We start from the raw sequence: 13663 nt of genomic DNA, 5'->3' as shown, positions 1-13663 counted from the left end.
TCCTTCCTCTCCCTCACGCTGCTCCAGCCCCGAGGCTTGTACGTTTGCTGTTCCCATCTGCGGGGATGTAGTTCCCCCCAATTCTTCCCCCATAACTAACGCACCTTCTTTTCCATCAGGTCACAGGTCAAGTTTTCTCAGAGGGGGCCCCCCAACCTTTCCAGGCACTCTCTGTCCCCTTCCTCTTTTAAAATTATCTTTGTAACACAGTTCTTCAAACATCATCTTCTCTTGAGACATTTTCTTTACACTGCGGGCATCCAGAGAGCCATTAGAATGCCATTCTGGGCCCAGGGAGGGCCACGGGAGAAGAGCTCAGTGAACAATTGCAAAAACGAAAGGATGGAGGTGGAGGTGGGAGGATATTACAAAAGAAAAAAAGAAGAAAAGAAGAAAGAAAGAAAAAGAAAGGATGGAGAATTCTGAGTCCCTTGGAGTAGCAAGAAAACTCAGTCCCAGTGAATCATGCTGTCTTGGGCCCCAGTCAGGCCCTGGATTTGCTCTGTGACCCAACCTGGTAGCCACCCCTCTCTGGTCCTTAACCTGTAGAAGGGTATGCACTGGTGGCTCAGTCCCTCCCTGGAGCATGCCCTCTGCCCTCAGGGTGACCTTAACCTCATACCTTTGACCTTCTAAGGAAAGTGATTTGACCTCTAGGTGCATCCTTCCCTGCCCTTGGTTCTCCAGGTGGCTTAACTCCTTCATCAGTCCCGCCACATCTTTGTGCAGGAAGGGGAACCAGCTCTGGTGGAACTTCTGGCAAATATTGACCCAAGTCCTCGAAGGTGGCTGGGAATGTACTGAGGTGGCAGATGGAGGGAGGGCCCCCGGGGGGGAGGGGCTCCTTCTTAGTCTTTGTATTTAATTACGTTGGGGGAGACCCTCCAGCCCAGCTCCCTGCCGAATTCCAGGGCACTGAGGGGCCCCTGGGGATGGGCAGTGGTAACAGCACCTTCAGAGTCCCCATGAGGAGGGCATAGAGCTGCCTTTCCCATGCTGAGACCCACATGGTCAGGGCCCTCAGTATGGGATTAGCTGTCTTGTGTTCCAGGCCCGTGTTCCCAGGGAGCAGGGACAGTGAGGGTCTAGCCTGGATGTGGGCTTGGAGCAGCAGAACCCAAGTTCCAGACCTGTATGCAGGAGAAGGTGGGGCTTTATCATTTCCACCCTGGAGGTTCAGCTGGAGGAGCTTGGATTTCCGGCTCCCAAGCTTTGTGCAGTATGTAATTTATAAACCCAGACCCCATAGGCATTGGAAGTGAGATCTTAGGAGTACAGAGCTGCCTATGTCCAAATCAGGACCAGGGTTCACCCAGCCTGGGAGGTCTGGGTTCCCTGCCCTCCGCAGTCTGGAGAACCTCGGATGTCTGGGTTCCAGGAGGCGCCAGCTATGTTGGGGGTGACAGTTGTGTTCCTTCCCCTCCCCCCACCCACTGTCAGCAAGTCCCCGGCGCCACGGTGCCCTGCTAGCTCCCCAGGCTGTACCCGGCTTGGGGGTGGGGGTCAGCGGGGTCGTGGTGAGGGCGGCAAGGGACAAAGGGTGCTTGTCCGATGCCCGCCCTGACCTCTGCCGCCGCTTCTCGGACGCCTGGCCCGCCTCTGATTCAAGCCCAGGCCGGCCGCAGCGACTCCTCGCTAGCCGCCCCGGCCGGGCCGCCCCGGGGGGTAGGAAGTGGGGGGGGGGTGAGGGGCGGCGCCGAGTCAACTTTCCCTCTTAAGCCCCGAAGGAATGTCGGCGGATTTCCTGAAACCCGACCCCGGCCGCCCGCCGGCCCGCCCGCCCCTCACCTGGACCAGCTCCCCAGGGAAAGGCAGGAGGGGCGCGGGGGCTCACCTGGGGGGCCGGGGTCAAGTCCTCCTTCCGCTCCCGCCCCAGGCGGCCTTTTGCAGCGGAAAAGGGGGTGAGTAGGAGGCAATTAAACCTTCGTACTCCTCTGCGTTGACCTAGGCCAGCGTCCCAACTCCTCCAGCCTCAGTTTCCCCTTCTACTTTACACACGGCGCGGGTGTCCTTCCTTTCCGTTGAGCCTTAAGAGACGCTCTGAGGCCGGATTACTCTGACGCCCCACCTCCCAGTATTGGCGGGGGTCTGCCCACCTCTCTTTGATTTTTTCGCTTGTCACCTGGGCCGACCCCCTTTGACCATCTGATCCTCAGCTTCCTCATTTGTAAATTGGATAACGCTACCAGTTCTTCTTTATAGGGTTGTTGCAAGAAAATACTGCGGAAGTGTTTAGTTTGGAATGAATGAATAACAGTAATTGTGGAAGGCTTCAGCGCGCGGGGCTCTGGAATTGACATGTGTGGGCTTGAATCCTGGCTCTGCGGAGGGGTCCTGGGGACTAAGTTTCCCACCTGTGAAACGGGGGACAGTATTGGTCAGAACCGTTGGCTGTTCCCCAAGGCGCAGGCCTGGCGCGCGGTGGGCTAAACGCGGGGTTCCCTGGCTCTCGCACAAACCGCAGGCTGGAGGCCCTAGCCGCAGGGTCGCGGCGGCCTAGCCCGGGAGGGGCGGGGCGGGGGAGGGGCCGCCCGGGGATCCAGATGTTCAGGGTCCGCCAGGCACAGCCGCGCCTGATTAAGCCACGTGGGGGCTGGCTGGGGCCGCGGAGATGAAAGGGCGGCTGCCGGCCCGGGGAAGGGAGGGTGCGCTGCCCCCCCCACGCCGGCCCCTCCTCGGCCGGAACCTGCGGCGCCCTCTGACCCGCCGACCCCGTGTGGCTGCCGCCGCGTCTGCTGGGGCGGAGAGTGGACAGAGGATGCGCGGGCGGCAGGCACCTGCGCGCCGGGCACACCAGCGGGCGAGGGTGCCGCTTTTGCAGGGTCTCAAACTTAGAGGGGCGTCCTCACATGCCCGTCGAAGAAGAAGCTAGGGGGACCTCCGAGGTCAGGATTCATGGGGCTACCTTTTGTCACCTTGAAGTGCGGCAGTTATGAAAGCCAGAAGTATTCCTGTTTGTCCCATGTTTTCCCACAAGAATTAGAAATTTTAGCAGCACCCCATCGCCCTGGCTGTGCCCCCTCCTACTCAGCCCCAGGTCGAGGGGCTCCCAGTCTGGGAGAGCAGGGGCCAGGCCCCCCCCCCCCCCCCCCCCCGCCAGGTCTGCGGAACAGGGCTGGGCCAGAGAGAGGCGAAGCTGGGGGAACCCTGGAGGGACTTGGAGAGCTTCCTACAGAAGCCAAACTGCGCATAAATTACCGGCTCTCTGATTTGGGTATCAAAAGAGATGAAGCTTCAGAAAGTCTTCTCTAACCCAGCTCTGCGACCCTCATGACCCTCCATCCCTACACTCTGGCTGGGTTCCAGCCAGCCCTACCGTCCTCCTATTTCCTTTTCCAGCAAGCTCGTCCGAACCTCGCTGTTCCCTCGGCGGCCTCCTCGAGTGGCCAGCTCGAAATACGCCTACTCTGGGAGGCCTTCCCTGATCCCCAGGCGAATAGATCTCTCCTCCACGCTATCATCCTGTTTGTTTCCTTTTGGCCCCTAGCGATGACTGAGATCCCCTTGTCCGTGGATACTGGCGAGGTGTCATGGGGTCCCGACGTGGGACAGACGGCAGGGGCCACGATCCACCTGCCTCGCCCTGCGGGTATCCCAACAGTGCCGCAGCGCCGCGCCCCCGCCAGTTCTCCGCATCCCCCACCCCCCCTTCCCAGGCTGCCTCGCTCGGGTGACGTCAGCGACCCGGTCCCCGCCGCCGCCGCATCCTCCGCGCCCGCCAGGAGCCGGCGTCCCCCGCGCTCCTTGCGCTCGGCCTGGCCATGGATTCGGTCGCGCTGATGCCGCTCTTACTGCTGCTGCTGCTGCAGCCTCCGCCCGCCACCCCCGCGCCGCCTGTCCGCGACCCCTTCGCCCTGCAGCTTGGGGACACGCAGAATTGCCAGCTGCGGTGCCGAGACCGCTACCCTAAACCTCAGCCTGCTCAGGTGAAGCGCGCGCAGCGCCAGCAGGAGGACCGGAGAGCTCTCCAGTGGGGGATGGGTTGAGGATGCAGCTCCTTCCGTTGGGAGCGGGAGGCCAGGGTTCCTCGGAGGGGGAAGGGGTCAGGGAAGGGGGTTCTTCAATGGTGGTGGGCCCCTCTGGTGGGGGAAGGGCTGGCGTTCCTTCGACGGGGGCGAGCGCGGAGATCAGGGGTCCCTCCGATGAAGGTGGGGATGTGTCTCCCGCAGGGGAGGGGCCGTGGGGTCCCTTTGACACGGGGCGGGGGTTTAGTGATGCCAATCCTTCCGATGAATTCGGGGTTGCGGGAGTCCCTCCAAGCCGGAGGCCGGAGGGGACTGAGGCGTCTATTGCTACCCAGCGGGTTCTGGCTCCCCTCTGCTGGGCCAGGGCCTTGGGGGCGCCCCACCCCCACCTCCCTCAGGCCGGACAGTCCCCTTTTCCCCCTCTACTCAAGCATCTTCCTCCATCCTCTTCCCTACCCCCCTTAGACCTACCAGTTCCCACCCCGATCCTCACCACCCCTCCCCCAGTCAGATCCCAATTTTCCCAGGCCTGAAGGATGACAAAACCTCCTGAGTCCCGCTTCCTTCTTCAGGCCCAAGAACCCCTCCTCTCTGGAGGGTTTTTTTGGGGGAGGGCGGTAGGGAGGGAAGATCATTGCCCTTCATCTTCTCCAGTTTTTCAACCATTACCCAAACCCAGCAGCGTCCATTGTTTACTCTCCTCAAGCTCCCCCCCTCCCCATCCCTCTCTCCTCCTTGGAGCTAACATCCCCCACTAATATTCTTAGCCTCCTCATCAACCTCACCCCAAATCCCCTAGAAGATTTGGGGGGATCAAGTCTTCTACCTCTCCCCTGCGCCGCTCGCCGACTCCTGCCCCTCCCCCTGCCTGAGCCCGCAGCTTCGCTTCCAGGAGGAGCCGGGGGAGGACCCTATTCAATCCAGGAGAGCGAAGGCGTATGACAGGGCCGTCCTGACCAGCGCTTGCGAGCGAGGCTGCCGCCTCTTCTCCATCTGCCGATTCGTGGCCAGGAGCTCCAAGCCCAATGCCACCCAGGCTGAGTGTGAAGCAGGTGAGGGTTGGCTGGGTGGGCCAGGGTGGGGAGAAGTGGCCTGGGACGGACGGTCCCCCAGTTACGCTCTCCTGCCCCCTGCAGCCTGTGTGGAGGCCTATGTGAAGGAGACGGAGCAGCAGGCTTGCAGCGAGGGCTGCTGGAGTCAGAACCCAGAGCCGGAGCCTGAGCCCGAGCTGGAGCAGAAGGTGGGCGCCCTCCCACCTGTGGCCCCAGGCCCATCCCCCCTCTCCTCTACTCCCCTCCCCAAATCTGCACTCATATCCACAGTCTCTCCCAGGCTCTCCATGCCATTCCGGGCCTCCTGGGTGTCCTGGATTAAGCCATATGACATCTCAAGACTCAGTTGTCATCTCTGTGACATGGGAAGTCCTCCCCACCCCTCATCCCCGCCGTCTCTCCCACCCAAACTGCCACCATTTACATTATTTAGCAAGCTTTTGTCCTGGTCCAGGCCTAACCTCAGCCTGTCCCAAATTTCTTGTGCCACCCGAGGCACCTGAGACAATGTTATCCCCATTTCATGCCCCCAGAGCAACTGGCCAAGGTCACCCAGGGCTGTGTGGAGGTGGGATTTAAAGCCAGTGCCACCAGGGCTTATGACCACTCCTCACCTCCCTCATCTTCAGAGCTGACTTCTGAGCACCTACATGCTAGCTCCTGGTCTAGGGCCTGTCCTTGTGATAAACAGGTGGTCAGAACGGAAGTGTAGGGAGGAGGAGCCTCCCAAGCACACATAGCTCCTCCTTCCCCACCCCAGGGAGAAATAATAACTGTACACTTATCATCCTCCCTGAGTCTAGACAGTGCTGCATCAGGGGAAACCAAGGCACAGGAAATCCTTCATCCCAGTCAGAAACCCTCTGGCTGGGATTCCCCAGAAAGCCCTCTGCTCTCATCTCTCATTTTCCTCCACCCTTCCCAGGCTTTCACTGTTCATAAAAGCCCTGTGCATCATCATTTCTTCCTATTCCATGTTCTCTCCTGATGCTGCTAAAATAACAATGATGATGGTAACATTTTAAATCATAGCAGCTACTATATATTAGGCACTTGTGCTTTTTGTGTGTGTGTGACCCCATGGACTGTACAGTCCATTAAATTATCCAGGCCAGAATACTGGAGTGGGTAGCCTTTCCCTTCTCCAGGAGATCTTCCCAACGCAGGGATCAAACCTAGGTCTCCTGTATTGCAGACAAATTCTTTACCAGCTGAGCCACCAGGGAAACCCAGGAATTCTGGAGTGGGTAGCCTATCCCTTCTCCAGCAGATCTTCCTGACTCAGGAATTGAACCAGGGTCTTCTGCATTGCAGGCGGAGTCTTTATCAACTGCGCTGTCAGGGAAGCCCTTGTGCTATTGTTTAATTGAAATCTCATAGCAGTTCCCTGAAGGAAGAGTATCATTTCCCATTGTAGGGCTCAGAGAGGGCAATCTACTTTCCCAAGGGCACACAGTTAGTCAGCCAATGCAGTGCTGAGATCTCTGTTCCCTGTTGCCCCAAACCACTTAGTGAATTTTGATCACAGTGAACTTTCCCAGCTCCCCTCCCACTTAACACGTCACATTGGTGACATTTCTGTGCCTTGGGCCTCCCCTTGGCAGAGAAAGGTCCTGGAAGCTCCGAGCGGGGCCCTCTCGCTCCTGGACTTGTTTTCCACCGTCTGCAATGACCTTGTCAGCTCGGCCCAGGGCTTCGTCTCCTCCACCTGGACATACTACCTGCAGACTGACAATGGGAAGGTGGTGGTGTTCCAGGTGAGGGCTCTGGCAGGGGCCACACCAGAGAAGTGGTTGGGTGGTCAGGGTAAGGAGGTGGGATGAACTGGTTCTTGGCTCACGGGATGCAAAGTCTACAGGTCAGTAAGCTTCAAGCACAGCTGGATCCAGGGGTTCCATGTCTCACCCCACCCCTGGATTCTGCTGTCCTCTTCAGCAGCTTCATTCTCAGGCAAACACGTCCCTCCTCACAGCAAGGTGGATGCCTACGGCTCTAGATTACAACCGCTCTGAGGTTTTAACTAAGTTGATTGGCCCTGGTTGAGTCATGTGATGACCTCTCAGCCAGTTCCTGTGATTTTATTGGCTAGTCCTGAATCACATCCCTATCTGAGGTGTTGGAGGATGGGGTCAAGGCAAATCAGGGTCCCACAATAGCAGGGAACAGTATCCCTGATATCACAGCCTGCAGCTGTGTCCTCTCTGTCCCCAGTGGAACTAGATGCCAGCTGGGCATGGGATAAGGTAACCTACATGGGGCGCAGAGAGGTGCCTGCTAGGGTCAGGGTGGTGCCTTTCTTAAGGGCTTCTCTGTGCTGTCTTGTTCCTGGCCCAGACCCAGCCTGTGGTAGAGAGCCTGGGGCATGAGGGAGCCCGTCTGCAGCGAGTGGAGGTGACCTGGCGGGGATCCCACCCTGAGGCTTTGGAGGTGCATGTTGGTAAGGTTCAAACTTAGACCAGTGTTCCTTCCAAAGGTGGCTCCTCTGTCACAAGGGGTTCTCCTGGCAAATGAGCCCTTGAGGATTGGTATTTCCATCTCTCAGTTCCTGGGGTTCCTTGATCCATCTCCCTGAGTTCCATGGTCCATCTCCCAGGGTTCCATGGTCCACTTCCCTTAGTTCCATGGTTCATCTCCCAGAGTTCTATGGTCCATCTCCCAGGGTTCCATAGTCCATCTCCCTTAGTTCCATGGTTCATCTCCCAGAGTTCCATGGTCTATCTCCCAGGGTTCCATGGTCCCTCTCCCTTAGTTCTATGGTCTCTCTCCCAGAGTTCCATGGTTCATCTCCCAGAGTTCCATGGTCTATCTCCCAGGGTTCTATGGTCCATCTCCCAGAGTTCCATGGTTCATCTCCCAGAGTTCCATGGTCCATCTCCCTGGGTTCCATGGTCCATCTCCCAGGGTTCTATGGTCCACTTCCCTTAGTTCCATGGTCCATCTCCCTTAGTTCCATGGTCCATCTCCCTGGGTTCCATAGTCCATCTCCCTTAGTTCCATGGTCCATCTCCCAGGGTTCCATGGTCCATCTCCCAGGGTTCCATGGTCCATCTCCCTGGGTTCCATAGTCCATCTCCCTGAGTTCCATGGTCCATCTCCCAGGGTTCCATGGTCCATCTCCCAGGATTCCATGGTCCATCTCCCAGGGTTCCATGGTCCATCTCCCTGGGTTCCATGGTCCATCTCCCTGAGTTCCATGGTCCACTTCCCTTAGTTCCATGGTTCATCTCCCAGAGTTCTATGGTCCATCTCCCAGGGTTCCATAGTCCATCTCCCTTAGTTCCATGGTTCATCTCCCAGAGTTCCATGGTCCATCTCCCTTAGTTCCATGGTCCATCTCCCAGGGTTCTATGGTCCACTTCCCTTAGTTCCATGGTCCATCTCCCTTAGTTCCATGGTCCATCTCCCTGGGTTCCATGGTCCATCTCCCAGGGTTCCATGGTCCATCTCCCAGGGTTCCATGGTCCATCTCCCTGGGTTCCATGGTCCATCTCCCTGAGTTCCATGGTTCATCTCCCAGAGTTCCATGGTCTATCTCCCAGGGTTCCATGGTCCCTCTCCCTTAGTTCCATGGTCCATCTCCCAGGGTTCCATAGTCCATCTCCCAGGGTTCCATGGTCCATCTCCCAGGATTCCATGGTCCATCTCCCTGGGTTCCATGGTCCATCTCCCTGAGTTCCATGGTCCATCTCCCTGAGTTCCATGGTCCACTTCCCTTAGTTCCATGGTTCATCTCCCTGGGTTCCATGGTCCATCTCCCAGGGTTCCATGGTCCACTTCCCTTAGTTCCATGGTCTATCTCCCAGGGTTCCATGGTCCCTCTCCCTTAGTTCCATGGTCCATCTCCCAGGGTTCCATAGTCCATCTCCCAGGGTTCCATGGTCCATCTCCCAGGATTCCATGGTCCATCTCCCTGAGTTCCATAGTCCATCTCCCTTAGTTCCATGGTCCATCTCCCAGGGTTCCATGGTCCATCTCCCTGGGTTCCATGGTCCATCTCCCTGAGTTCCATGGTCCCTCTCCCAGAGTTCCATGGTTCATCTCCCAGAGTTCCATGGTCCCTCTCCCAGGGTTCCATAGTCCATCTCCCTTAGTTCCATGGTTCATCTCTCTGGGTTCCATAGTCTACCTCCCTGAGTACCATGGTCCATCTCTCTGGGTTCCATGGTCCATCTCCCTGGGTTCCATGGCCCATCTCCCAGAGTTCTATGGTCCATCACCCTAGGTTCCATGGTCCACTTTTCAGGGTTCTGATTTATTCCAAGACCCCATGCCCCATTGCCTCAGGTCCTGGCCCCCTGTTTACCCTCCATGGCTGCTGTCACCTCTTGGCTAAGACCTGGAGGCTACTGAAAGGTGACTTGTTCTCTCAGACCCTGTAGGCCCCTTGGACAAGGTAAGGAAGGCCAAGATTCGAGTGAAGACCAGCAGCAAGGCAAAGGTGGAGTCCGATGAGCTGCAGGACAATGACTTCCTCAGCTGCATGTCCCGGTGAGCGGCTGAACCCTGGGGATGGTGTCGGGGTGGGGCCTGAGGGAAGAGGCTGTCTGGTCCCACCAGGGCCCCTGAACATGCCTGCTGGGCGGGGCAGGCGCTCGGGGCTTCCTCGCTGGATCCTGGCCTGCTGCCTCTTCCTCTCTGTGCTGGTGATGCTGTGGCTGAGCTGTTCCACCCTGGTGACCGCGCCCGGCCAGCACCTCAAGTTCCAGGTGGGCAGGGCCCATGGGCAAAGATAGGAAGAAAACTGTTCCCTCATCTGGACAGGGCCACGCGCTTTCCCATGGAGATAGGGACCCTGACTTGCTATGTTACATTAGGCAAGTTTCTTCACTCTCATGAAATGAGAGGAACAACTCCCACCCTTAGCAACCTGAGATCTGGGGTGGGAAGGAGCCTTGCCAGGGTGGGGACTCATGGCCCTCTCTCGCTCTTCTTTCCCCTACAGCCCCTGACTCTGGAGCAGCACAAGGGTTATATGGTGGAGCCAGAGTGGTCCCTGTACCCTCCCCCGTCCCACGCCTATGCAGACAGCCCCCCGCCCTACAAGCTGAAACTGGACCTGACCAAGCTGTAGGCCTCCACTGCCAAGTTCAGGGGCTCCCGGGGTCTTACTTGCCCTTTGCCTAGGCGTCCAGGTCAAGGTGGGACCATCCTTGGGCTCCTCCCTCCCCCAAATTCTTCTCTCTCCAGTCCCGCCCCTCACCCCTGGATTCTGGGGGTGCTGTGCCCCTGCTGGAGGGTGGGATCTGACCTTGGTTCCTCCCTGTCCCCCTTCCCCAGAGTGTGTTACTTTTGTCTTCTATTCTGTAGCTTCTTGAGTATTTGAACCCCAGTTCTGTGCTGCCTTCCTCCTTCCTCCTCTCTCCCCTCTCTGGGGGGCTGAGGCCACAGGGGAGCCACTTTGTGCTAAGGCTCCCCCTTTTTTCCCCACCCCACCTCTGGAGACATAGCCCCGTGAGAGGAGGCCCCCCAAGAGAGGAGGTGGCTCCATGCTGGGAGGGTGAATGAGGCTGGTGTTGCAACATGGGGGTCAGAAGGAATAAACCATGTATATAAAAACTATCTTGGACTGAGCTTACTGCTATCGGTCTTTCCGTCTGCCTCCTTGAGGGGAGGCCTGAGTGTGGCCATGACTGCTGCCCACCAGGCCCTTCCTGAGATGTGGGACCCCAGGAACTCCCCATGGCTTGAGTGGTGTGGACCAGCTGCCACCTGAAAGGAACCAGCACACATCATACTCCTAGCTAGGGGTGACTCTGGCAAAGTGGCTCCTGCCACCTGCCTGGCCCAGGTGGGTGAGTGCCCCTTCCTGGGCCTCCTTGTTTCTCCTGTGAAACGGACAGGGCACATCTCAAAGAGGACATTTGTTAATTTTGTAACCAGCTGGCTTCCATCCCCCTTTCTTTTGGGGATGGAGCTCTGTCCCACTGGAGGCAGTCTCAGGGCCCTGTCCACAGGTCTTCACCCCTTCCCTACCAAGGGGGTCCAGCTTTGGTGAGTTGGCATTCTTTCCCTGCACTCTGCATTCAAGAGGAGTCTTTCTTGCCTGGGAAATCCCATGGACAGAGGAACCTGGCGGGCTATAGTCCATGGGGTCACAAACAGTTGGATACAACTTAGTGACCAAACACAAGTGCAACAGTGAAGGCCCAGCACGGCCATAAATAAATAATCAAAATAAGGGGAGTCTTGTCAGACAGGAGTAGCCCACCGTGATGAGGCCGTAGCCATGACCCTCCATCCTTCCTGTCTGCAGACTCCCCAAGAGCCTCTCAATAAATCTTTTGGTTTAGTAGGCTAGAGTTGTTTCTGTTGGTGGCAACCAGAGAGTCTTGTTTGGTGGAGGCTGCATCTCCTGGGAAGAGTTTGGGATGATGGACATGGTGGTCAGTGGGGTAGATGTTTCCAAGGGCTAATGGAGGCCTGTGGGTGGTGGGTGGGTGATTGGCGGGGGGTGAGTTAGGCTGAGTGAGGCTAGTGCCCCTCCACTTTTCATCCTGCCCTGTGACCCGAGAAGTTGATTCACTTGGACCCTCAGCCTTCTGCTAGAGTCTGCCAGAGGGGGCCACCAGCAGGAGGTAGAAGGAAAGAGAAGTGAGAAGTCCCTGGGGGAGTGTTCTCTCCCCACTTCTCTCTCTGTATCCCCGAACCCAAGACCACGGCTCCACCAAGTGGACCACCGGTCCAGGCACGTTAAAAGCTCCTGGCTGTTGCCCCTCCCGTGTGCTGCACCACCCCGTCAGTTACCTACCCCTGCCGCACTTTGCAAATATCCCCTTCATTACCACTCTCCTGCACTGTCCATTCTGACTGGCTCCTGCTTGTTGCCTGGCCCCTGCCTGAAATCACGAACATCAGGATTCAACCAAAAGGCAATTTAGGCCCTTGAGTAACATTCTGAGCCCAGCGTGGGATTTCAGGGAAGCCCCTAGGAATGTCACCAGGAAATACGACCTGGGCAGAGATGAGAAGTGATGGCAAGCCAGTGCTGCCCTGTAGAACATTCTGTGATGATGTAAGTGTTCTGTCTGTGCCATCTCCAGCCACACGATGTTGCTGAGTTCTCGCAATATGGCTCATGCGACTTGATTGTGTTCCTCATTTTATTCAGTTTGAGTTAATGTACATTTAAGGTTTTTCCTCTTTTTTTTTTTTGTGGCAGTGAAAAATATGCATCATATAAAATATGCCATTTTAGCCATTTTTTTTTTTTTTTTGGCTAGGCGGCACGTGGGACCTTAGTTCCCCGACCAGGGATTGAACCCGCACTCCCTGCAGTAGAAGTGTGGAGTCTTAACCACTGGAATGCCCGGGAAGTCCCGTAGCCAGTTTTTTTTGGCTGCGCTGGGTCTTTGTTGCTGCTCATGGGCTTTCTTTAGTTGCAGCAGGCTGGGGGCTAATGTGTGGTTGTGGTACAAGGGCTTCTCTGTGGTGGCTTCTCTTGTCGCAGAGCACGGGCTCTCAGCATGTGAGCTTCAGTAGTTGTGGCACGTGGGCTCAGCAGTTGCAGCTCATGGGCTCCAGAGAGCAAGCTCATTAGTCATGGCCCACAGGCTCGGTTGTTCTGCGGCATGTGGGATCTTCCCCTACCAGGGATCAAACAAGTGTTCTTTGCCTTACAAAGTGGATTCTCAACCACTGGACCACCAGGGAAGCTCCCCCTTAAAAACTTCACAATTTTTAAGTGTACAGTTCAGTGACAATAGGTACATCCACAAGCTATAACAAACCTAGACAGTGTATTAAAAAGCAGAGACATCAATTTGCTGACAAAGGTTATGTATAGTCAAAGCAACTGGTTTTTTGGTATAGTCAAAGCCAGTCATGTAGTGATGTGAGAGCTGGACCATAAAGAAGGCTGAGCACCAGAAAACTGTTGCTTTCGAGCTGTGGTGGTGGAAAAGACCCCTGAGAATCCCTTGGACAGCAAGGAGATCAAACCAGTCAATCCTAAAGGAAATCAGTCCTGAATATTCACTGGAAGGACTGATGGTGAAGCTTAAGTTCTTTATGGCCACGTGATACAAAGAGCTGGGCTCATTAGAAAAGACCCTGATGCTGGGAAACATTAAGGGCAGGAGGAGAAGGGGATGACAGAGGATGAGATGGTTGGATGACATCACCAACTCAATGGACATGAGTTTGAGCAAGCTCTGGGAGATGGTGAAGGACAGGGAACCCTGGTGTGCTGCAGTTCATGGGGTTGCAAAGAGTCAGACATGACTGAACTACTGAACAACAGCAAGAGTGTTGTGGAGTTATCACCATCATCTATTTAAATGGTGGTTGTAATCCCTTAGCCCGGCTTAAAGGGGAGCTTGGCTGCCCTTTCAGTTGTGGATCCGCCCTCCCCCTGGCCTCCCCATCTCAGTGAGTCTGGACACTTGAGTGGCATCTTGATTCTTCTCTGTCCTCACTCCGTGTTGCTTCTTCAGCCATGCTTTTCCTCTTGGGCTCCAGCCCACATGCTTCTCTTTGCTTTCCTTGGCAATAGCCAAGGTCCAACCTCCATCATCTCTTGCCCAAAAAATGTGCCCATCTTTTCTCGTGTCTCCCTGCTTCCCTTCTGGCCACCCTCTAGCTCCAGGCACCAGCTGGGGAGCCATTGGTATAAAGTATATCTAATCCTAGACATCACCCACTTCTGGG

General features: G+C 56.5%; 1 protein-coding gene across 1 annotated transcript; it reads left to right on the top strand.

Moving 5' to 3' along the window:
- Positions 1-3696: 3696 nt before the first annotated feature.
- On the top strand, positions 3697-10581 carry TMEM59L (transmembrane protein 59 like). Its single transcript, XM_061149169.1, has 8 exons — positions 3697-3926; positions 4858-5017; positions 5102-5205; positions 6622-6774; positions 7352-7454; positions 9388-9505; positions 9606-9723; positions 9960-10581. Exons 1-8 carry the CDS (start codon positions 3762-3764, stop codon positions 10086-10088), a joined length of 1050 nt encoding a protein of 349 aa, XP_061005152.1. The 5' UTR covers positions 3697-3761; the 3' UTR covers positions 10089-10581.
- Positions 10582-13663: the final 3082 nt, after the last annotated feature.

Source organism: Dama dama, chromosome 9 (assembly GCF_033118175.1).
Source record: "Dama dama isolate Ldn47 chromosome 9, ASM3311817v1, whole genome shotgun sequence".
NCBI classification, from domain to species: Eukaryota; Metazoa; Chordata; class Mammalia; order Artiodactyla; family Cervidae; genus Dama; species Dama dama.
The sequence above is the reverse complement of the archived record's forward strand: the minus strand, read 5'-3'. Positions and strand labels throughout refer to the sequence as shown.